The sequence below is a fragment of the Bos grunniens genome, chromosome 1 (genome assembly GCF_055505025.1).
Source record: "Bos grunniens cultivar Pamir isolate PY7600 chromosome 1, Bosgru_T2T1.0, whole genome shotgun sequence".
NCBI lineage: Eukaryota > Metazoa > Chordata > Mammalia > Artiodactyla > Bovidae > Bos > Bos grunniens.
Genome location: NC_141165.1, coordinates 134,908,881 through 134,931,756, shown reverse-complemented (window position 1 = coordinate 134,931,756; position 22,876 = coordinate 134,908,881). Strand labels below are relative to the sequence as shown.

General features: G+C 37.1%; 1 protein-coding gene across 7 annotated transcripts in view; it reads left to right on the top strand.

Moving 5' to 3' along the window:
- Nucleotides 1-22,876, top strand: part of SAMSN1 (SAM domain, SH3 domain and nuclear localization signals 1) — a 179,711-nt gene that overhangs the window by 65,313 nt on the left and 91,522 nt on the right. For 6 of the 7 annotated variants that reach the window (XM_086411797.1, XM_086411776.1, XM_086411765.1 and 3 more), the window contains 2 exons: nt 14,703-14,829; nt 16,299-16,648. In XM_086411797.1, the coding sequence (XP_086267923.1) occupies nt 14,703-14,829; nt 16,299-16,648 (477 nt within the window). Of the gene's footprint in view, nt 1-338; nt 499-14,702; nt 14,830-16,298; nt 16,649-22,876 lie in introns of those variants that run through there. The other variant, XM_086411813.1, reaches the window with a different exon arrangement.

Here is a 22,876-nt window from a genome sequence, read left to right as displayed (position 1 = left end):
GCTTTGCATGCTTAGTCGCTCAGTTATGTTTGACTCTTTGGGACCCTATGGACTATAGCCTGCCAGGCTCCTCTGTCCATGGGATTCTCCAAGCAAGAATACTTTCCATTTCCTTCTTCAGGGGATCTTCCCAAACCAGGGATTTAAATTTGTAGGTCCTCTGTCTCCTGCACTGCAGGCAGATTTTTTACCCACTGAGCCAGAAAAGAAGGCCAGTTATCTGTTGCTACATAACAAACTACCCCTAAATCAGGGTCTTAAAACAACAAACTTTTATTATATCACAGTTTCTGTGAGTTAGGCATTTGGGAGTGCTCGCGACCGAGCGACTTCACTTTCACTTTTCACTTTCACGCAATGGATAAGGAAATGGCAACCCACTCCAGTATTCTTGCCTGGAGAATCCCAGGAATGGCAGAGCCTGGTGGGCTGCTGTCTATGGGGTCGCACAGAGCCGGACATGACTGAAGCGACTTAGCAGCAGCAGCAGCAAGCTGGGTGAGTCTATCTTAGGGTCTCTCATGAAGTTGCAATTAAAATGCCGCCTGAAGTCTGCCTATCGCTGAAGAAACTGCTTCCAAACTTCCTCTCATGGCTGCAGTCAGGGGCCTCAGCTCCTTGCAGGGGCTGGGGGCAGGGGTGTTTGGAGGAATCAGACTCTCATCAGGTTAGCCTTTGGGGCTGCTTGAGTGTCTGCAGCATGGAATTTGGCTTCCCCCAGAGTGTTATCCAAGAAACAGAGTAAGAAGGAAACTGAAGTGCCTTCTAAGATCGATTCTCAGAAGTCATACACCATCATGTCCACCTTATTTTATTTGTTGAGAGCAAATTATTAAATCCAACTCAAACTAAAGGGAGGAACATTGTGACCCATCTCTTGAAGAGAGCAGTAAAAACAATTTGTGGGCATATTTTAAAAGCACCAGAGCTACCCTAATAATATTTTGAAGCTATAAGTGGACAGGTGAAGGAGGATTTCTGTATCCCATGAGTGAGATTACAACTCTTTTAGCAAATAGTATATAGAACTCTATTTTGAAGTGAGAATAAAATATAACCTCTTTTTTTTTAAAAATGTAAGACTTTAAAGAGTGACTTTAATTGGTATTCAAAGAACATGGAATGTTATGAAATACACATCTTTGTCACTGGTAAATTAAAATCAGACTAGATATTGTATCAGTATCCAGTTATACTTTATCTGTCTCTAGATCTGTCTATCTATCTATCTATTGTCCCTTTTAAAGCAAGGAAAAGAGCTTAAGTGACTCTCATTTTAACTTTAGTTTATTCACAGAAAAGGAAATAACTAGTAGTAACAAATGGGAGAGGGAGAGGGTGGGATGATTTGGGAGAATGGCATTGAAACATGTATAATATCATGTATGAAACGAGTCGCCAGTCCAGGTTCGATGCACGATACTGGATGCTTGGGGCTGATGCACTGGGACCACCCAGAGGGATGGTATGGGGAGGGAGGAAGGAGGAGGGTTCAGGATGGGGAACACGTGTATACCTGAGGCATATTCATGTTGATACATGGCAAAACCAATGTTACATTGTAAAGTTAAAAAAAAATATGAACAAGCTATCTTATCTAGCCAAGTTCTAATTCTAAATACCTGAGGGAGTTTTCACTTCTTGATCATTTCAAAAGGTTGATAGGAATTATTTGTGTATTTCTTAGTATTATTTCAATTTTTAAAAGAATTGTATAATTTTTAAAATGGATAGTAAACACATCCTGGTAATTTAAACTGTGCCAAGCTAGTTGATGTCTTTAAAATGAAACACAAACCTGAAACGTGGGCCTAATTCTTTAAAAATCTGTGGGCTTCCCAGGTAGCACTGTAAAGAACCCTCCTGCCAATGAAGGAGACATAAGAAACACTGGTTTGGTCCCTGGGTTGGGAAGAGCCCTTGGAGGAGGGCATGGCAACACACTACAGTATTCTCGCCTGGAGAATTCCATGAACAGAGGAGCCTGGTGGACTACAGTCCATGGGGTTATAAAGAGTTGGATATGACTGAAATGACCTAGCACACACACTCTGCACTCAGTGGCAGAATAAAATCCAGTCCCTCAGCACTGGTTTCAGTCACTTCAGCTACACTGTCGGTTTCCACTTTTTGCCTCTTGGTCCTAGACTAGACCTTGTGGGACTTCTGCCTAGCTTTGAACTGTATAGTAACCAAACTTGCTTTGCCTTTATTTGAGTCATAACTCTTGACTTTGGACTTGTTTAAACTCTCTGTGCTTCAGTTCCCTTATGTGTAAAATGATGAAAGAAAAACTTCTTATGATTGTTAAAAATGTTAAATGAAGCAGCATATGTATACTACCCCTAAAAATGTTCAATGAACATTTATGTTCTCTCCCTAAACTCCTCTTAATCTGACAGAAAGACTGAAATTCATGTCTATTTTCTGTTATAAATTCTATCCAGTGCCTTTTGCTGCAGTCTTGTGGTGTCCCAGACAAAAATTGTTTTTAATGCCAGGGACCAAACCTGTGTTTGGTTGGGTGGTGCTAGTGGTAAAGAACCTGCCAGTGTAGGAGACACAGAGACGCAGGTTCGATCCCTGGGTTGGGAAGATCCCCTGGAGGAGGGCATGGCGACCCACTCCATTCTTGCCTGGAGACTCCCATGGACTGGAGCCCACCTGGGTCCTCTGTTCATGGGATTGCAAAGAGTCAAACATGACTGAAGCATGCATGAACATACATATTCATCTTTGTATAATGTATGTGGAGATGAAATTATGGTGAAACATAAATTAGTGTACTTTGGTAATATGATAATCATGGTTGAGAAAATGAATCCTTTCCCAATTATGCTGATACCTTTGTACAGTTTTTTTTTTTTAAAGAACGTCAACATCAATCTTTTCTTTTTTTTAACATTAAAGAGGGTGACCTTTGAATACTGAAGTCCATCTCTCTGTCAAAAACACATTAAGCCTACTGTGTTCTGTTTAAGTGGTTTTTCTCTTTCCCCAAAATGTTAATGCCATAAGCACTGTGTTCTATAGTTCTTTGTTACATTGGTTTTCAGCTGCCACATGGAAACATTTTTAGAGAACATAAAATGACTTGTCCTTATTGAGAAATTTCCTGACCTAAGAGAAACGTAAAGCATTTCCTTCAAAGAAGGATGAGTTTTTCATATTAAAAAAGTCCTTAAAATTTAGCAATTTCTCCTAGGGCATGGAAAATATTTTAGTGTTATAAAGTATAACTGGCATCCTTTGTATGCCGGTTCTCTCTTATGACACTGAAATCTTCAGATCACATGAACCACCTTCCTTTCCTGGTTGAGCTATTGCTAAACAAAGGTTCAGGGAAAGAAAATGTTTTATAGCAGGTGTGGAAAATCTCCAGGACACTCATGTACAGCAGCAAGTCTTGAAGTATTACGGGCTTGAGTAGACTGTAAGTCCTTTTTGAAGTTCTTTTTCTAGATTGGGAAGGCTGTAAGATAAATTATACAACTTTATTTAATCATTATTTCTCAGAATGCAATATAAGCTTAAGATTCTATGGAATGTAACCATCTACAAAAAAATCATGTTTCTTTATATAGGTACAAATACAGTGAAAGCGAAAGTTTCTCAGTCATGTCTGACTCTTTGCCAATGACTATATAGTCCATGGAATTCTCTGGGCCAGAATATTGAGTGTTTTCCAGCATTTTTTTTTTTTTTTGGCCTTTCCTTTCTCTAGGGTATCTTCCCAACCCAGGGAGTGAACCAGGGTCTCCTGCATTGCAGGAGGATTCTTTACCAACTGAGCTATGAGAGAAGCCCAGTTTCAAGATATCTCCATTCATGGCCCTCTCTTCCCAAAGATAATTAACATATTAACATTGAAGTTTCAATAATAATCTTAATAGAGATTCTTGCTTAAGGAATAGTTATGCTAGGTAGGAAGAGGTGATAAAAAAATAACTATTTAAATATTCTGTTCCCTGAAAAAATTACTGTACCTTACCTTTGCTGTTTTCCATGCCTTCTAAGTTTTTAATGACTAGTTAAAATAGCAAAGAGCTGTGGGGAAAAAACAACTGAATCTCAATGAATACTGGAAGGACTTCCCAGATGAAAAGAAGGCTATGTGTTTGGGAGGAGTAAGAAATCATTAGAAACAGAAGCGAAAGAACTAGATCAAAAGACCTGGAGCTACCACTGACTTGGCTCTTAAGCTATTAAATTCGTATTTCTGTGCCTCAGTTTCTCACTCTTAATGTAGTGGACTAAATGAATACAAAAACTTCTTCTTTTTTGATATTTATTTATTTATTTGGTTGTATTTGGGTCTTAGTTGCAGCATGCAGGACTTTGATTGTGTCATAAAGGATCTTTCTTGCAGTGTGAAGAAGACTCTAGTTGCAGACACGGGCTCGGTGGTACAGTGCACAGGCTTAGCTGCTCTGCAGCATGTGGGATCTTAGTTCCTACACTAGAGATTGAACCCCTATCCCTTGCATTACAAAGTGGATTCTTAACCACTGGACCACCAGAGAAGTCCTCAAACTCTTTTTCAAAAGCTAATCATCCACAATTAATAAGAGCCCAATCCCATTTTTTCCTTGATACTCTTCTGAGGTCCACGAGTTTATATAAAGTAACAAAAGGGATACTTCTATAATCTATTTCAGCATCAACAATTTCCTGTGTTCCAGCTCCTCATTTTGTAGATGCATAGGGAAGTGAAGTGGCTTGCTCAAGTGCACGTGGCTGGTCAAAAAGCAGAGCATTGCAACAGAGCAGCCATTTATCTGCAGATCAAGTCTAGTCCTATTAAACTAGGTTTTCCAGACATTTTCATTTATGTGTTGTTTATGTTAAATTATAACTCCTACATACAACAGGTGTATTTTTTCTATGTAATTCCCTATACCCATAAGTCTTTATATTGCTAGGAATTCAACAGGTGCTTAATAAAAATTTATTAATTTATATGCGAGTATGCTATGTCACTTCAGTCATATCCAATTTTTTCAACCCTGTGGATTGTAGTCCACCAGGCTCCTCTGTCCTCAGCATTCTCCAGGCAAGAATACTGGAGTGGGTTGACCTTTCCTCCTCCAAGGGATCTTCCCGACTCAGGGATTGAACCTGAGTCTCTTATGTCTTCTGCATTGGCAGGTAGGATCTTTACACTCATGCCACCTGGAAGTCCATTAATTTGTATGCTGATTCTTAAATTTCTTCTTTTTTTAAATTTTATTTTATTTTTAAACTTTACATAATTGTATTAGTTTTGCCAAATATCAAAATGAATCCACCACAGGTATACATGTGTTTCCCATCCTGAACCCTCCTCCCTCCTCCTTCCCCATACCATCCCTCTGGGTCGTCCCAGTGCACTAGCCCCAAGCATCCAGTATCCTGCATCGAACCTGGACTGGCATCTCGTTTCATACATGATATTTTACATGTTTCAATGCCATTTTCCCAAATCTTCCCACCCTCTCCCTCTCCCACAGAGTCCATCATTCACATTTTTTGGTCATTTTGAGGTCAACCCTCAAAAATATTTTTATGATGAGTTTCAGAAACTTCTTCAAAATTTCAAAGCAGAGGATATTATGTGGATGTAAGAAAGATATTGTTTCTGCAGCCTTTCCCCTTAAACCAACACAACCCTATTTGCATCTCTGACTTGTGTAATCCTGGCAGCTTCCAGCTGACTTGGCAGCGCCTCCACAGTAAAAGACTGACCCCAGCCTATGGGTCAATGAGCAAAGAACATTTTTGGCTGTTCATACAGAAATGGGGAGAGATGGCCACGAACTGGTAACTTCTGTGATCCTTGGGAAATAGAGCTTAGCTGGCACATTATTCTAGGATCAGAATTATGCCTCCCCAAATCTGCTTGATTTTAACTTCTATCACAGAAATAATACGTTTTGTAATTGTAAGTAAGAGGAGTCAGAAACCTGTATTAGAACTTCAGTAAGTGATTTATCTTTATTTAGTGGGAAAAGACTGTTACAAAAAGGGATATATTAGACATGGTAAATTACACTGCTTAGCTGTTCAAATGCCTGCATTTCCTTTCCCCATCTTACCCAGTGCAATCTTTCTTTCCTGTGAATAACCATAACATTTTATTTGTATCTTTCATATGACATGCCTTTTCCTCCAGATGTGTTTTTGACCAGCTCTTCAGTTCCCATGTATTGAGCATGTTAAAGACCCTGGTTGAGATGTACAAAATAGCTCTGGAACTCCAAAGATCACACCTTTCAGTGGAGGGGACAGACACAAAAACTTAGATGACTGGTTTTCAAAATCACTCATAGTAAGAAATGAGCATCACAAGACAGACTGTTTTATTCTCTTTTGCATCTCCCACAGGTTAGTGAAAGTGAAAGTTGCTCAGTCATGTCCAATTCTTTGCAACCCCATGATCTATACAGTCCATGGACTTCTGCAGGCCAGAATACTGGAGTGGGTAGCCTTTCCCTTCTCCAGGGGATCTTCCCAACCCAGGGATAGAACCCAGGTCTCCTGCATGGCAGGCAGATTCTTTACCAGCTGAGCCATAAGGGAAGCCCAAGAATACTGGAGTGGTTAGCCTAGCCCTTCTCCAGAGGATCTTCCTGACCCAGGAATTGAACTGGGGTCTCCTGCATTGCAGGTGGATTCTTTACCAACTAACCTATCAGGGAAACCTCTCCCACAGGTTAGATGTTCAGTAAATGTGTGTTGAATGAATAAATAAATACTTTTTAAACTTTCTAGGAGAATATATTCCATTTCATTAATGAATGTATTCAACTGCCTATTCATTCAATGACATTTTTATTGTGCTAAACACTATTTTAAATGCTGATACAGTTAGTGTTCATTTAACTTCTATCACAGAAATAATACTTTTTGTGATTATATAATGGCAACCCACCCCAGTACTCTTGCCTGGAAAATCCCATGGATGGAGGAGCCTGGTAGGCTGCAGTCCATGGGGTGGCAAAGAGTCGGACATGACTGAGCAACTTCCCTTTCACTTTTCACTTTCATGCATTGGAGAAGGAAATGGCAACCCACTCCAGTGTTCTTGCCTGGAGAATCCCAGGGACAGCGGAGCCTGGTGGGCTGCCGTCTATGGGGTCGCACAGAGTCAGACACGACTGAAGCGACTTAGCAGCAGCAGCAGCAAGTACTCTAACATCAACTTGGCAATTTTTCCACTAATTATTTCTTCAATCAATATTTCATTTGCATAAATGAATTTTCAAACTGTCTTTTTAGTTAGTTGCAGTTTCAAGGAAGCAGTAAAATAAGCCTCTAAAAGAAAACTTGTTTATTTTCATGTGTTTGGATTGATTGATCCTAGTTCATAATCCTCTTGGTTTTATTGCTCTCCAATGAGTTACTAAATGTTAATTGATCATTGGACCTTACAAATTATCCTCTTAGAGTTTATTTTAGGTCATGCTGCTGCTGCTAAGTCGCTTCAGTCGTGTCCGACTCTCATATAAAAGACAATGGGGATCTAGTTTTGGCAGAAATAGATTCAATTTAAAAGAACCTGTATTCTTAAATGATAGAATGTCTCCCAAATTTTAGAAGTAATATATCTTCATTGTAGAAAACATGGAAAATTCATGGTATATAAAGAATAAAGGAGCCACTTAAGTGGTATTTACACTTTTTATACAAAGTTGCATTCTGATTTTTCCCTTAAGAGTGTTTTGTGAGCATTAAAATAACTCTTCTGCAAAGTCTTAAGAACTTGTAAATTTTGTAACTAAGTGAAGAGTCATAAGACTACAAAACAGAGAAACTGTTTTCTGTTTCATGCAAAATACATGAAAATACTTGAAGTTTCACTTCAGGGTGCTCATTACAGCTTCCTTTTAAAATAAACCAAGGAAATATTTTTTTTTAAAAAACCTCTGTTTCCTCTCTTGAAGAAATTTTGTGATATACATATCAGGTGATCTGGCTTTTTCCATTTGAATACTTGCTAAAGAGTTTACCAGAGAGGAAACTTTTTCTAAATCAGAAATTAAGAACAAAAAAAGAACAAAAGGAAATTACTTTTCTTCAAGGTCTATCATGTTACTTTCCAACTTCCTTTTCCTTAGTAGGGAGAGAACATAATTCAAACAGTTAAATGATTTGGATTTATTTAGCCTCCAAAAGCCCAAATTTCTCCTGTGTACAAATAAGGGGATACAATTGGAAGATATTTAAATTCCTTTGGAGCAAAATATACATACAAAAGAGAACATATGTGTGTATGCATATGAAACATTAAATATTCATATATATTATATATAAAGATATATATAAGAAGATACAATATATATGTATGTATATTTGGATAGGCCTATAAATTTAAGTGTGTACCTGATACTTATCCTCTATATTGGAGAACCATATTTAACTTATAAATCAAAAGCTGGAATTTGATTGATCTTAAATTCGATTGTCAACACCAGATAACTAGTAATTATGTTGGCTCCTAAAATTCTTGTGAGATAGAATATTGGATTAGAAGTCAGAATACTTGATTCTCATCCTAGCTCTGTTATTAATGAATTATCTTTCCCTGGATAAGCCACTTAACTTCTCTGGGTTTTCCCATTTTTTAAATAGGCTGGTAGACTAGATGTTCTGTAAGTTCCATTCTGGCCCATAAAATATGATTGTAGGACTAATCTAGTTCAATAATTCATTGATGCTATTTTCTAAAAATTATTCTGTCATACTAATAGTCAAGCAAAGTGTCAGAAAATGAGGTGCATTTAATCTAACACTTGTAACAAAAATTTTACATTATTTAAGGAATGTGAGCCAAGTGAACTAAAAGATATGCACATTTATATATAAAAGATATAGTATGTGTGTGCTCAGTTGCTTCAGCCATGTCCAACTGCTTTCGACCCTATGGACTGTAGCCAGGCTCCTCTGTCCATGGGAATCTCCAGGCAAGAATACTGGAGTGGATTGCCATGCCCTCCTCCAGGGGGATCTTCCCAACCCAGGGATCGAACCCAACAGCTCCTGTGTCTCCTGCATTGCAGGTGGATTCTTTTCCCATGGAGCCACTTGGGAAGCCCAAAAGATATAGCATATACATATTAAAATATATGTATGAAATATTTAATTTATATTCACATATAATTACTGTCTTAATGGAGAAAAACAGTAAGTAAATTAAATACAATAATTTAAAAATTTCCCCTAATTTCTTGATTCCTCATTCTGTTTTTTGCATTATTCTTTACATTTTAAAGAAATAGGTAGATTTTACCAAATCAAATCTTCATCCATTTACTCATCATGTTATTATTTTAACTACTTCATATGGAGTACTAACTGTCAATATTACGGATACTAAGGATGCTGCATGATACCTGTACAGAAGGATATGGTTCCTGCCGTCCTTCAGTTTAGAGCTTGCTGCAGAAGAAAGACATTTAGCCAATGATGACACAATTACATAATCCTGAAATTGCAGTGAAAGACAAGAAGAAGAAGAATGGGGACCTAATTTGGACTTGGGAGTCAGGATCAATCTCTGGGGAAAAAAAAAATGACATTAGACTGAGGTTCCAGGGATGAGTAGGAAGGAATTAATCAGGTCAAGAGAAGGAGAATGAGCATTCAAGGTAGAAGGAACAGCAGATATAAAATACTTGAGAAAGGAGAATTGTGTAGTTTGGGAACCTAGAGGTCTGCACTGTGTGAGCCAGAGGGGACCCTAAAAACTTGGCCCTCATAGATCCAGTTAAGTATTATAGACCTTATTAAGAGAATATTTGGGATTTCTGAAGTAATTTAAGGTAGTAATATCACCAGATTTACATTTTTCAGAGGGAACTCTAACATTATATTATAAAGCAACTGAAGGGGTGTGTGCGTGCATGCTAAGTTGCTTCAGTTGTGGCCAACTCTGTGTGACCCTATGGACTATAGCCCACCAGGCTCCTCTGTACATGGGATTCTCAAGGCAAGAATAACGGAGTGGGTTGCCATGCCCTCCTTCAGGGCATCTTCCTGACCCAGGGATCACACCCATGTCTCCTGCATTGCAGGTGGTCTCTTTACCAACCAAGCCACCAGGGAAGCCCACAACTAAATGGGGTGGGTACAAAGACTAAAAGAAAACCAGCTGGAATTTAGAAAGATGGTAACAATAACCTGGTGTACGAGACAGCAAAAGAGACACTGATGTATAGAACAGTCTTATGGACTCTGTGGGAGAGGGAGAGGGTGGGAAGATTTGGGAGAATGGCATTGAAACATGTAAAATATCATGTAGGAAACGAGTTGCCAGTCCAGGTTCGATGCAGGATGCTGGATGCTTGGGGCTGGTGCACTGGGACGGCCCAGAGGGATGGTATGGGGAGGGAGGAGGGAGGAGGGGGAGGGAGAAGGGAGGAGGGTTCGGGATGGGGAACACATGTATACCTGTGATGGATTCATTTTGATATTTGGCAAAACTAATACAATTATGTAAAGTTTAAAAATAAAATAAAATTAGAGAAAAAAAAAAGAAAACCAGCTGGAGACTTGCCAATAGTGTCAATAAAAGAAAATTAAACATGGATGAGAACAGTGGAAATGGAAAAAGGAAAGAGATTCAAGATACATTTTTGAGAATAAACCAACCTCAGTAATGGGATAAATACAAGTAAACCGAGGAGAGGTAAATAAGAAAGGTGATAATCTGATTTATGGAATGTGCAAAAGGATGGATGAAGATGGTATTCAGGGAGTTGAAGAAGACCAGATGAGAAACAGGTCTGGAGGAGGCTAGAGGACAGTCATGATCATGCTTATAAATCATTTGAAATGGAAATTTGGATATGTTGAGTGTGAAGCTCTGAAGAAAGTCCTACAAAAATAAATTGGGAATCCTCAGCATATACTTTCTATTAAAAGCCGTGTGTGTGTGTGTGTGTGTGTGTGTGTGTGTGTGTAGTTGAGAAAAAATGATGCAATATTATATGAAAATCCAGAGCTAGTTCTAAAGGAATTTAATTTTGAGAGAAAAAGAGGTGTCAGCATATAAGAGAACAGCCAAAAAAGGTGCAAGGAAATCCAGGAACATGATGTCACAGAAGCCAAGCAAAAACAATGTTGCCTGAAGGTCATCATGGTCAATATTGCTGAATATCAGGTAGTAATGAGTTTGTGGAGTTCATTGGACCACAAAAGCGATTTAAATGCAATAGGAGAGACAAAAGTTGATTGATGAGTACATGAGGTGGGTTGAAAGGATGAGAAATTAAAAAGATTAAAGAAAGCATATAGTTAAATTTTTTGAGAAGCATGCCTAGGAAAGGGAGTAGAGAGTGGTATATAAAAGATGGTGAATTAAAGATGGATGAGATCAGAACACCTGTAAAGGCTATTGGGAAACATCTTTTAAAAAAGAAGATGATCAAAATTCAATAAAGAGGGAAGATGAATGAAAATATAAACCAACTTGTGTCATTCATCTGGTTAGAATAAAATACATATTCCCCAGCCTGCTCTAAAAAAGCCTCCTAGTTAAATCTCTGGCTTTATCCTGTGCCATTCTTCCCTTCCCTCATTTCCTTTCTCATACACTAAGAATTCTCCCATGATTTCCAGTTTACAACCTTTGCACAATCTGCGTCCTCTTCTAGGAATTCTCTTCCCTCTGCTGTTTCCCTGACTCACTCTTTTCCATAATTCAAGTTTCAGCTGAGATGTTGTTCCTGAATATCCACTGAATCCAAAATGATCTCCAAATTTTCACGTCTGGTTCCTTCTTTTCATTCAAACCTCCATTTGTTTCCTCAGTGAAACCCTTCTGATCACCTACTATAAATTAGTAACACCCCTATCCCCAAGCCATCGCCCTGAGAATTCTTGCCACAGCACTTCTTGTGCCACATTTTACTGTTCATGTGCTTGTTTATATGTTAATGGCATGTCACTTCTCTCTAGAATATAGGCTCTGTGAAAGCAGGGATCCCATCTTACTTGCTCCATGCCATATCTCCAGAATGTATGATAGTGCTTGGCACACGTAGGTGTGCAATAAAAGTTTGCTGAATGGTAAGTTTAATTTACAGGTCAGTCTTCTTAGAAAACATCTAGAAATTAAAAGCCACATTATTAAAATTTTAATCAAATTCAGTACAGATATACAAGTGATTGATTGGAAGATCGTAGTGAATAACATTATTTAAAATATTATAGATAATTTATTTTAATAGATGATCTTAATGATTCCATATCTCTTATAATAATATTAACTCTAACTTTCATCCATTAGGTATATATGCTATCTAATAGCAGGAGAAGGTTTCTCAGAAGTACTTTGCATTTAGAAAGTAGCCAGACTAATATAATAAATTTATTACGGATAATCCATTTCATAGATAAAACACATATATGAAATCAAGAATGTATTTATATTTACAAACATTTATTGCTATGCACAAAAATGAATGAAATGTAATAACTCAAAAATGAGTGAGTGAATAAAGGAACACATGTATACCTGTGGTGGATTCATTTCAATATTTGGCAAAACTAATACAATATTGTAAAGTTTAAAAATAAAATTTTTAAAAAAGTTAACAACTCTGTGCTTTTAAAAAGCTATGTTAGAGTATAAACAAAATAATAAGGGGTCTGTTTGGTTGAACACCTCTAGGCCATGGAACTCACTCTTTTGAATTTAGACACTATTCAAATGCTTCCATTTCTCCTAGGCACAATTGTTAACATAGAATTCAGTTACCATGGTATCTTAACATTTTTCCCCAAATCAAGTGTAAGTCTTTTTCACAAAGAAGGAGGAGAGAAAAGTTTATTTCTGATGCCAGTGTTTCAGTGGAGACATTAGGCTTTGTCTGTGGGAGAACGAGGTTGCCGTAAGAAAATAAGTACAACAAACCAAAATATCGTGCTCAGTGGTTGTGCCATGCCAGCCCATTACTCCAGCTCATTTCTGGAAGGGACTAAAGATTAGAAAATGCCTCTTCCTGACTTGTAGTAGACCTATAAAACCAAGTGGGCTTCCCTGGTGGCTCAGCGCTAAAGAATCTGCCTGCAGTGAGGGAGGCAAGAGTTGGGGCTTCCAGATGGGGCTTCCATTCCTGGGTCAGGAATATCTCTTGGAGGAGAGCGTGGCAACCTACTGCAGTATTCTTGCCTGGAGAATCCCATGGACAAAGGAGTCTGGCAGGCTACAATCCATAGCGTCATAAAGAGTCAGACACGACTGAAGTGACTGAATAGCAGCCGCAGCATAAAACTGAGCAACTCAGAAAGTACTGAAAAGGAATACTAGGGAAAATTATACAAAGAAAAAATAGCAACAGAAATTGTGGTGAGCTGAGCATGACCTTTGGAAAAAGAAGAAAGATTTTGCATATCTAAGAAAATCTCATCACAGTCCTCTCTGAAAGATTAAGAGGATTCAGTATTTTCTTTCATTTACTTGATGCAAATAGGTACGGCTTTCTCTGACAAAACATCACGGTTCTTACTTAGGTATTATCATGCAGAGACAGAACATCAAGTTTATGTTGGTTGTTCAAAGTCATTCTTAAAGATCAAGAATAAGAACTAAATTTAATAATTGGAAATATTTGCATGCCAGAGATCTTTTTCTTCCAAACATTTCTTTGGGCTTATAGTCTGTGTCAAAGGATGGGAAGCACTGTTACAAATGTGTCTCTTCCAAACATTAATGAGGAAGCAAATCATTCGCCTTTTGAAAATTGCAGTACCTATTTGGATGTCATTTATCAGCTGTCCGATGGAAAGAAATGAGGGAGAAGCAGGCAGAGAAATATTTCTGAATCCTGAGTTTTCTGGATGAAAAAGATGTATTCCTCTATGTATTACTTCTTATCTTATTAATACAACAGAATGCAATTATTTTACCCACTAGTATAGCATTTAGCATGTAAAGTATTAATTGCCAAAATATTTTGCAGTCTTTAAGAGAGCAGTATCTTAAAAATAATAAGTAAAATCAGTGTAAATGCAAATTAATCAACATTCAACTAGTGACAAATATTTGTGCATCTTCCAAAACACTTTGTCTTTAAAGCAATGTTAATTCTTTTACACATTTTTTCCCACAATAAGCCAATGACGCTTATATGCTAAAACATAATATAGAATATGATGCCTGTTTTTTCTTTTCTCATTGTGTATCTTCTAGAAAACAAGAGGCTATTGTTTAAAAAAGTATATTGTTTGAAAATATTTTAGTAGAAGTTAAATGCTGTTTTACCAGAAATTTCTAAGGAAAAATGAAGAAAATTTGAATAATGCTTTTTTTTTTTTTGAACACCATCAGTCTATTCCAACATACGTAAATAGCACCTTTCAATTTCTGTTTCCATCTATGTTATGCTACAAAAGGCTTGTTTTTTTTCACCATTTCACATTGAGCAGGGGTACCTCCTTTATAGATGGCTCTGGATTCAATCCATTTTGTTACATTTTGATGTAAAAAGAAAAGAAATGGTAAAAAAAAATAAAGTTCTGCTTTATTATGATTGGCCAGCTGTAATGCACTTTATAAATTTGAACCTCCAAAATGTGGTGCCATTTCAAGATATCGCTTCAATTGTCTCAGGGTACAGGTTAAGGTCACATTATGAATTTCCCTACATTTATGACCTCGACACGTTTTATATATTTTTTTGGTGGAGATTTTTCTTTACCCTGAGCTATGTTTGTGCTAGTCTGTAAAATCAGGTGATGACCCAGTGGAATCCATAGGGACATTAAAGAGATTGCAGAAACTGGTTTGGACCAAGAAAGCAAGAGTGCCCAGTCTGAATGAGATGAAACCTACATCAATAAACCTCCGTAAGTAAGAACTTAATGATCTCATTATTTACCTCTTTTATATATTGTATCAGTAGTGTATATGTGTCCATCTAATCTCTCAGTTTCTTTCCCTGTGCCCTGCCTTACCCCTTGGTATCCATATATTTATTCTCAACATGTGTCTATTTCTGCTTCTCAGTGACTGGGAAGGAAGTCCAAAAGGGAGAAGATATGTGTATATGTATGTCTGATTCACTTTGCTATACAATAGAAACTAACATACCATTGTAAAGCAACTATATTCCAATAAAAATTATTTAAAAACCTCAATGAGCTGATAAAAAATGTCTTGAGGAAGAATTCAGATAGTATATATTAATGAAGAACATTTTGATAAGGTCTTAAAATTATTAAATATTGAGGGCTTTTTCCTATTGCCAAGGTATTTGTGAAACAAATATCCTCACACTGTTCCTGAATTTCACTTTGTGTCTGTGCCACTCCATCTCTCTTCTTCAGAACCAGACTCGGGGTAGAGTAAGAGAAAGCTATGGGTAAAGCTCAGCAAGATGATAAGGACCAGCATTGTCCACTTTTTGCATTCCTTGCCCTCACAAAGCAGCCCAATTCAGTTTTGATGTGAATGCCACTGGCAGGTCATGCAACTTTGATTTTCATTTATTTATTTACAAGAATGCCCTATTAATCATAATCTTGTGTTTACACTCACTAAACATTTGAACTTAAATAGAGTCAATGAATGGTGTAATTTACTAAGGGTTATATATATTTCTATTTCCTATAAATTTTTATACATTACCAAAAATCTCATCACACCTTACAGTACATGTAAATATAGGTCTTACTGATCAACTTTATGGGACCAAAGATATACCGTTCTCTGTTTTCTCAGTCTTGTTCTCTCTTTTCCAAAATATTTCACTATGAGAAACACATCATGCATAAATCTCTTTGCAGATTGATATTAAGTTAGAGAATTTTAGGTTATCATGAGAACTTAGGTTATCAAGAGAAAATCTCTACTGAGATTTCATTCTTTTAATTAAGACAAAAATCTGATTTGCTTCTTTATATGTCTTATACGTGTGACCTCAAAAAATTAAAAAAAATACTTAAGAATAAAAATACACCATATCATGTTTATAAAATATGAGGATTTTTTTTAATTTGTTATTTTTCTAAAGTATCTTTCAGTACACTATTTCCACATGGATTCCAGTCAAACTGGCTTTAATCTTTATACACAACTTCAAAAAAAAGTTAGGTAAATCCGTTTTTACAAAACAAATCACTTAATATACCAAAGACATACTCTTTAAAGAAATGCTAATTTAAAATTATTTTGTAAAATTATATGACTTCCTGGTTTAACCTGTGATGTTCATTCATTTCTATTATATAAAGGGAATTATAATAGTCATAATTTCTACATGTGCAAAATTATTTGACAGACTTACCTCTTTAACCTATTTTTCTTTATCATTCAGAAGATGAAGATGAAACATTGATTTCCTGTATGAAATTAGCCAAAAGCCAAGAAAAGAAAGTTAATGTTAATGCAAGGGGGAAGGAAGGAATGGAAATTAGACTGGATTCTATTTCTCCATCGTTGGCTAGATCCAGTGCTTCAAATGGATGCAGCTTGGCAGAAATGCTATCCCATAATGAAGGTGAATTTCAGATGTGGAACAACTGGAAACCTTTTCCAGAAAACCCGTTGTGGACATACGTTGATTTCCAAATTGACCAGACTGGACTGTGGGACAATTGTTTCCACTGCACTCACCACCCCCGTCTCAAGTCTTCTTGTACAGATATGGATCTCCCACACTCATGGGTAAGTTCGTAAAATGACGGAAATGTATCATCTTATCTGGATGTTTGTACTAGCAGGAAAGAAACAGATAACAAAGGTGCTAATCAGTCAAATTTACCAGTCTCTGGAAAGTTGCCAGAGTTAGAGCTGTCTTTCCAGAAAGCAATGCAACTCTAGTGACTTCTGTTATCATGTTGCTATTGCATATATTCCTTTGTGTTCAAATAAACTATTGCATAGCTCAAACAGTAAAGAATCTGCCTGCAATGCTGGAGAACCAGATTTATCCCTGGGTCTGGAAGATCCCCCTTTGGAAGGTCATGGCAACTCACTCCAGTATTCTTGCCCGGAGAATTCCATGGACAGAGAGGTCTGGCAAATTACAGTCCATGAGGTCTCAAAGAGTTGGACATGACTGAGTGACTAACACAGACAATGTTTTCCAGAGATTTCTTTTTAACTAAAAGAAAATAAAGGATATTGTTTGCTGAATTATCTAAATTATTGCCGTTGTGTTGAAGTTTCACTGATAGTTAATACATGAAAGAGTCGCTCAGTGGCTCAGACGGTAAAGAATCCCACTAATTTAAATGAGCATTTTCTGTGGGCCTGCTATTCTCATAAGTACATCATATGTATTATTTCATTTAAATCTCACAACCTTATAATGTAGGGAGTGATGTTCTAATATTAATTCTTTCCTGTTTTACAATTGAGAAAGATGAGGTATAAAAAAGTAACAGGTATAATATCACAAATCTAACAATTTGTGAAGCCAAAATCTAGAACCTCCACAGTCCTATGCTACAGATCCTGATTTTAGCTAATATATTATAGCATTTCCCACGTACTAAACTAATGGTATATGGCACACAAGAAAGAGCAATGATCTGGAGTTAGAGAAATCTGGGTTTGAATTCCAGTTCTGCTACTTGGGCAAATTATTGAACCCTTTTAAGCTTACTATTCTCAATTGTAAAATGGAAGGTGCTCAGTAGTTCAGTGATGCCAGACTCTTTGTGATCCCAGAGACTGTAGCCCCCCAGGCTCTTCTGTCTATGGAATGTTCCAGGCAAGAATACTAGAGTGGGTTGCCATGCCCTACTCCAGGGGGTAATAGAGAAACTAAAATTATATAGCATAGATATTCTAAGATTTAAGAGTGTGAATTTTTTTTTTTTACAGATGAGTTACTCATCTGCCTGGTATATTCCTCTTTCCTTTAAAACCATCATCCTAACCCATAATACTTAGATCAAATACTTTGTCCTCTAGAAAACTTGCCTGGGTCATACCAGATAGGAGCAATCTCTTTTTCCTTTGAACTTCCAGATTACTTAAGGGTATTCTTCTTTCATTGTATAGTCATTAAATCTACATTAGCATCACGATATTAGACACTGACGACACAGAGCCAAATAATACATGCATTGGCCCTATCTTCACGGAGCTTATCACACTCCGTCCTGTAGCAGGACGAGCTGGGCATTAGTTTACTTGCTATAAATAATTTATGTTTATATTCTCCCTAGTCTCTAGAATGTTGTTGTTTGCAACTTTTTGAGACCCCATGGACTGTAGCCCGCCAGGATCCTCTGTCCATGGAATGTTCCAGGCAAGAAAACTAGAACGGGTTGCCATTTCCTACTTCAGGGGATAATAGAGAAACTAAAATTGTGTAGTTTCAATCATGTTCAACTCTTTGTGACCCTATGTCTGTACGTGACCCATCAGGCTCCTCTGTCCATGGGATTTCCCAGGCAAGAATACTAGAGTGGGTTGCCATTTCCTTCTTAGGGGATCTGCCTAACTCAGGGATAGAACCTATGTCTCCTGCATTGGCAAGTAATTCTTTACCAATGAGTCACCAGGGAAGCAGAAGTCATGGGCACTCAAATATTTGAGTAACATTTGCTGACTAAATGAATAGAAGTTTTAGAAACCAATAGACTTTGTTACCATAGATCTAGAGAAAAAAATTACTTCTTCATTGTCTAACTGTTCTATATTAATGCAGTCATTGCTGTTGTTCAGAGCTAAGTTGTGTCTGAAACTTTGTGACTCCAGGGACTGCAACATGCCAGGCTTCCCTATCCTTACTATCTCCCAGAGTTTGCTCAAATGCATGTCTGTTGAGTTGGTGATGCTATCCAGAGGATCGTGGCTCATCCTCTGCCACCCTCTTCTCCTTTTGCCTTCTATCTTTCCCAGCAACAAGTCGTCTCCAGTGAGTCACCTCTTTGCCTCAGGTGGCCAAAGTATTGGAGTTTCAGCTTCAGCATCAGTCTTTTCAATGAATATTCAGGGTTGATTTCCTTTAGGATTGACTGGTTTGATCTTCTTGCAGTCCAGGAGACTCTCAAGAGTCTTCTTCAACACCACAATTTGAAAGCATCATATATGAACTCTATTACCATGTGTGTATAGTATGAGTGTTTGTGGATGTGTGTTGGTTTCGGTGTGTATGCATAGTAATGTTTTTCTTTTACTTAGGTAATTTTGTCTATTTTAGTACATAGCTAAGGTAAATAAGTTTTATCTATAGAAAGTCAAACATCTGTAGAATGCTCAGAATTTCAGATGGTAATGTTCAGCATTTGTAACAGGAAAACCTCAGTGGACTTGGACAGAGGGTTCAAGAACATGTTAGAGTTAAATTGGTTTGATAAATTTAATGAGACCACTTGCACTCAGGGATTTGAGACATAGAGTAAAAGAAGTTGAATGAGGGCAAAGTATTGTTTTTATATTTTACATATATATTCTATAATAATAGCAAGTAAAACTATCTAGTTTCATTTTAGCATATCTAATATTTTTCTGTAATAATTGCAGGGCTCTTATTTGAGTTATACTCACTTTCATTCTAGGCAAGATACAGAAGGCAGGTAGTGTCAAGGAAAAAGCCTTCTCAAATGAGTGTTACATCAATGACAGGTAGTCAGTAGTGACCAGATTTTTTTTTCTAAATGTACCAACATATGCAGATTCGTTGGAGCAGGGCCTAAACCCCACATTTTGGGGGAAATAAAACTAATCCACAAATTAGTTTCTTGATCTCAGAAATCTCAACAATAATGGATTCCTGTGTCTTTGATCTCATCATTGTATCAGTTTTGAGGCAGCCTGAAATTGGCTTGTCTTCAGACAGTCCTCATTCTTCCAGATACATCTCTGCTAACCAACTTCAGGCTCAAACTCTCAATTCTAGTTCTTCTAGAGCTGGGTGTAAATGCCAACTCTGACATCACTAGCAGAGTGAGATTGGGCAAACTCCTTACCCTCTTTAATGAACAAATTTCAATTCTGTATTGGTTTCAGATCCTACTCATTGCTTTTCCTCTGAGTGACTTTTTGCATACTGAAAGCACTCATTTGTAAAACAAGGTTATCAAGGTCTACTACACAAGGGATGTTGGGATGATTAAATGAAATGGTGTCAGGACTCTGTCAATAGCGGGTGATATTTATGCCCAAATCAAAGAGTCCAGAGCTTGTGCTGGGCTCGGAAAGTAGCAATATTTTACTCAGTTGAAATACCATAAACAAGCTGAATCCAGACAGGGAAATATATTCTTTGTGAAGAGCTCTTCACAAAAGTCAAGAGGGGGAGAATGAGACATACAGATATTTCATGTGTGGTTTAGTTGTTGGTAAGGTCTATGGGATCTGAGGAGTGAGGAGAGAGATGTGATTATAGAATTGCTAGAAAATGAGAAAGACAAAAGATGAGATTTATGAAAGCAAATACCCCACAAGAGAAATGTGAAAGGAAAAGCTATATAAGGACGCCAGTCTTTTCTAATATCCGCGATGAGTGGTGTTGAGAGGGAATTCAGATGCATCTTAAGAAAGATATCAATGAACGCAACCAAAAATAATATTGAAAACAAGTGTTTACAATCAACTTACAAGAAGAGTGATTGAAGAGTACTTATGAAATCCTGCATGCTAAAAACTTGAAACATAACAAAAGAGAAGAATGAGCCATAGGCTTGGTGGGAATAAGGACAAGAAAGAATAAAGTTTGCATGTTCCAAAGGTGATGAGGTCTTCCTTTAATCTTATATTTTAAAAAATAATCAATAGCAGCTAATATATTTTTCCAAATCTGGGATTATTTTCCAGATTTTTAAGAATAAACAGTTTTTCAGATTAAGAAATGGAAATAATCTTGACATGAAAAAGGGGAACAGATATCCATTTTTCACTTTAAGTGTCTAAAACGTTTTGCAATCTATTACATAAAAATAGTGTAATATATTTAAAAATGATAATAACAAATGTTTTCAGGAAGAAGGAAAGTCAAAGGCCTCAAAGAATACAACAGAAACCCACACATAGAAGAATTAAAATGTAGTATAGGAAAAATGAGAATGAGAAACAAAAAATTTCATAGAGGTCAAAGAAAAATGAGTGAAGTTTCTATACAAAATCTCAAGGTGAGAAAATAAAAAAAAAATCTCTACTTAAAGCATCTTTATATGTGTAAGAAGAGAATGAGATGAGTGAAGCTAGAAGGTCTTATTGGAGTGTTACATGAACCCTTCAAAATTGCTCCAAAAGAGAGTGTGGAAAGTGGAAGATTTCTTTACTGAACCATTTTAGTGAGAAGAACGAATGTGTGCTAACGTTAACCTAGAAGTAAAGGAGCAAAGATTTTACATTAATCTTCTAATTCAAATAGGGAATACTGCTGCCGCTAAGTCGCTTCAGTCGTGTCTGACTCTGTGCGACCCCATAGATGGCAGACCACCAGGCTTCCCCGTCCCTGGGATTCTCCAGGCAAGATCACTGGAGTGGGTTGCCATTTCCTTCTCCAGTGCAGGAAAGTGAAAAGTGAAAGTGAAGTTGCTCAGTCGTGTCCGACTCTTGGCGACCCCATGGACTGCAGCCCACCAGGCTCCTCCGTCCATGGGATTTTCCAGGCAAGAGTACTGGAGTGGGGTGCCATTGCCTTCTCCATAGGGAGTACTGAGTGCTCTAATTATTGACATGGGAAAATGTTCAAGTGATTTCAGAGTTTCAATACTCTCCCTCCAAAACTACCGCACTATGGGAGAAATGGTCTGTGCCCATCTTCTACTTTCGTCTTCCTAGTCTCAACCTTGGCAAACTCTCCATCTCTCTGATGCTAGCCTACCTCTTTCAATCAACGTGACACATCATTACCAGATTAATCTACCAGATTAATTTACTTGACTAATCTACCTGATTAATGCTGCCTGGATAATGATCCTGAAGCTCAATAATATTACTGCTCCCCTTACAAACCTTTAAGTGTCTCATCAACACCTACAGGGTCAAAAGCAAACTCATTGACGTAATCTACCTTATAACTAGATCCTCACAAGTCTCCTTCACACACGCATACACACACACACACACACACACACGCACACTCTATTACCAAAGTTATACTATCATTTTGCTAAATCCAGATTTTTCCCCATCTTTATCGCTTTATTTATACTGTTTTCCCATTTGTATCTTCTTTTCTTCTCTATTTGATGAATAATATGGAAGTTTAAAAATATATATATAGTCAAGTTAGAATTCATGGTGTACACGTTGAAGGAAAAAATGTGTAAAAAGGAATGAGGACTGAGAGGACCAGTAAAAAGAGAATAAGGAGGGGCATGGTTTAGGAAAAAAGAAAAGTTAATTTCATAGATTCTATTATTATTTTCTCTGTACATTAGTGATGTTAGACTCCTGACAAAAAGTCTCTGTGGTCCCACTGATGAGGGTATTAATATTTTTACAGGTTCAGTGTATGATATACCAAGATGACTGCTCCCATATCCACCCAGAGGAAAACAGGCTCTGAGCCATCAATGCATAATTCCTCATAGTTTAATGCCCTTGTGTCCAACTCTAACAGCAAAAGCTATTTGTTAGAACAGCTGTAAACTTTTATTTGTTTACCTTGGATTTATGGTGGTATGGAAAGAGAACAGGTTTTAATTAATAGATTTGGACAACTTGTGAAAAGGAAGGCAGAATAAATGATAATTTGGACTGAGAAATTCCAAAGGAAAAATAGGAAAATGGGATAGAAAAGTACCGAAAGATATTTATGCCTACTACACTTTGTGCTGAAATTAATGAACTTGAGAGTCAAGATAATAAAAATAATTTTAAGGCCCTAAATGAACAAGAAAAAATAATGAGTATTTTATGTGAAAAATTTTAAATTATAGCCAATATAATGTTTGAAGGAAGGATAATTAATATCTACTCAAGAGA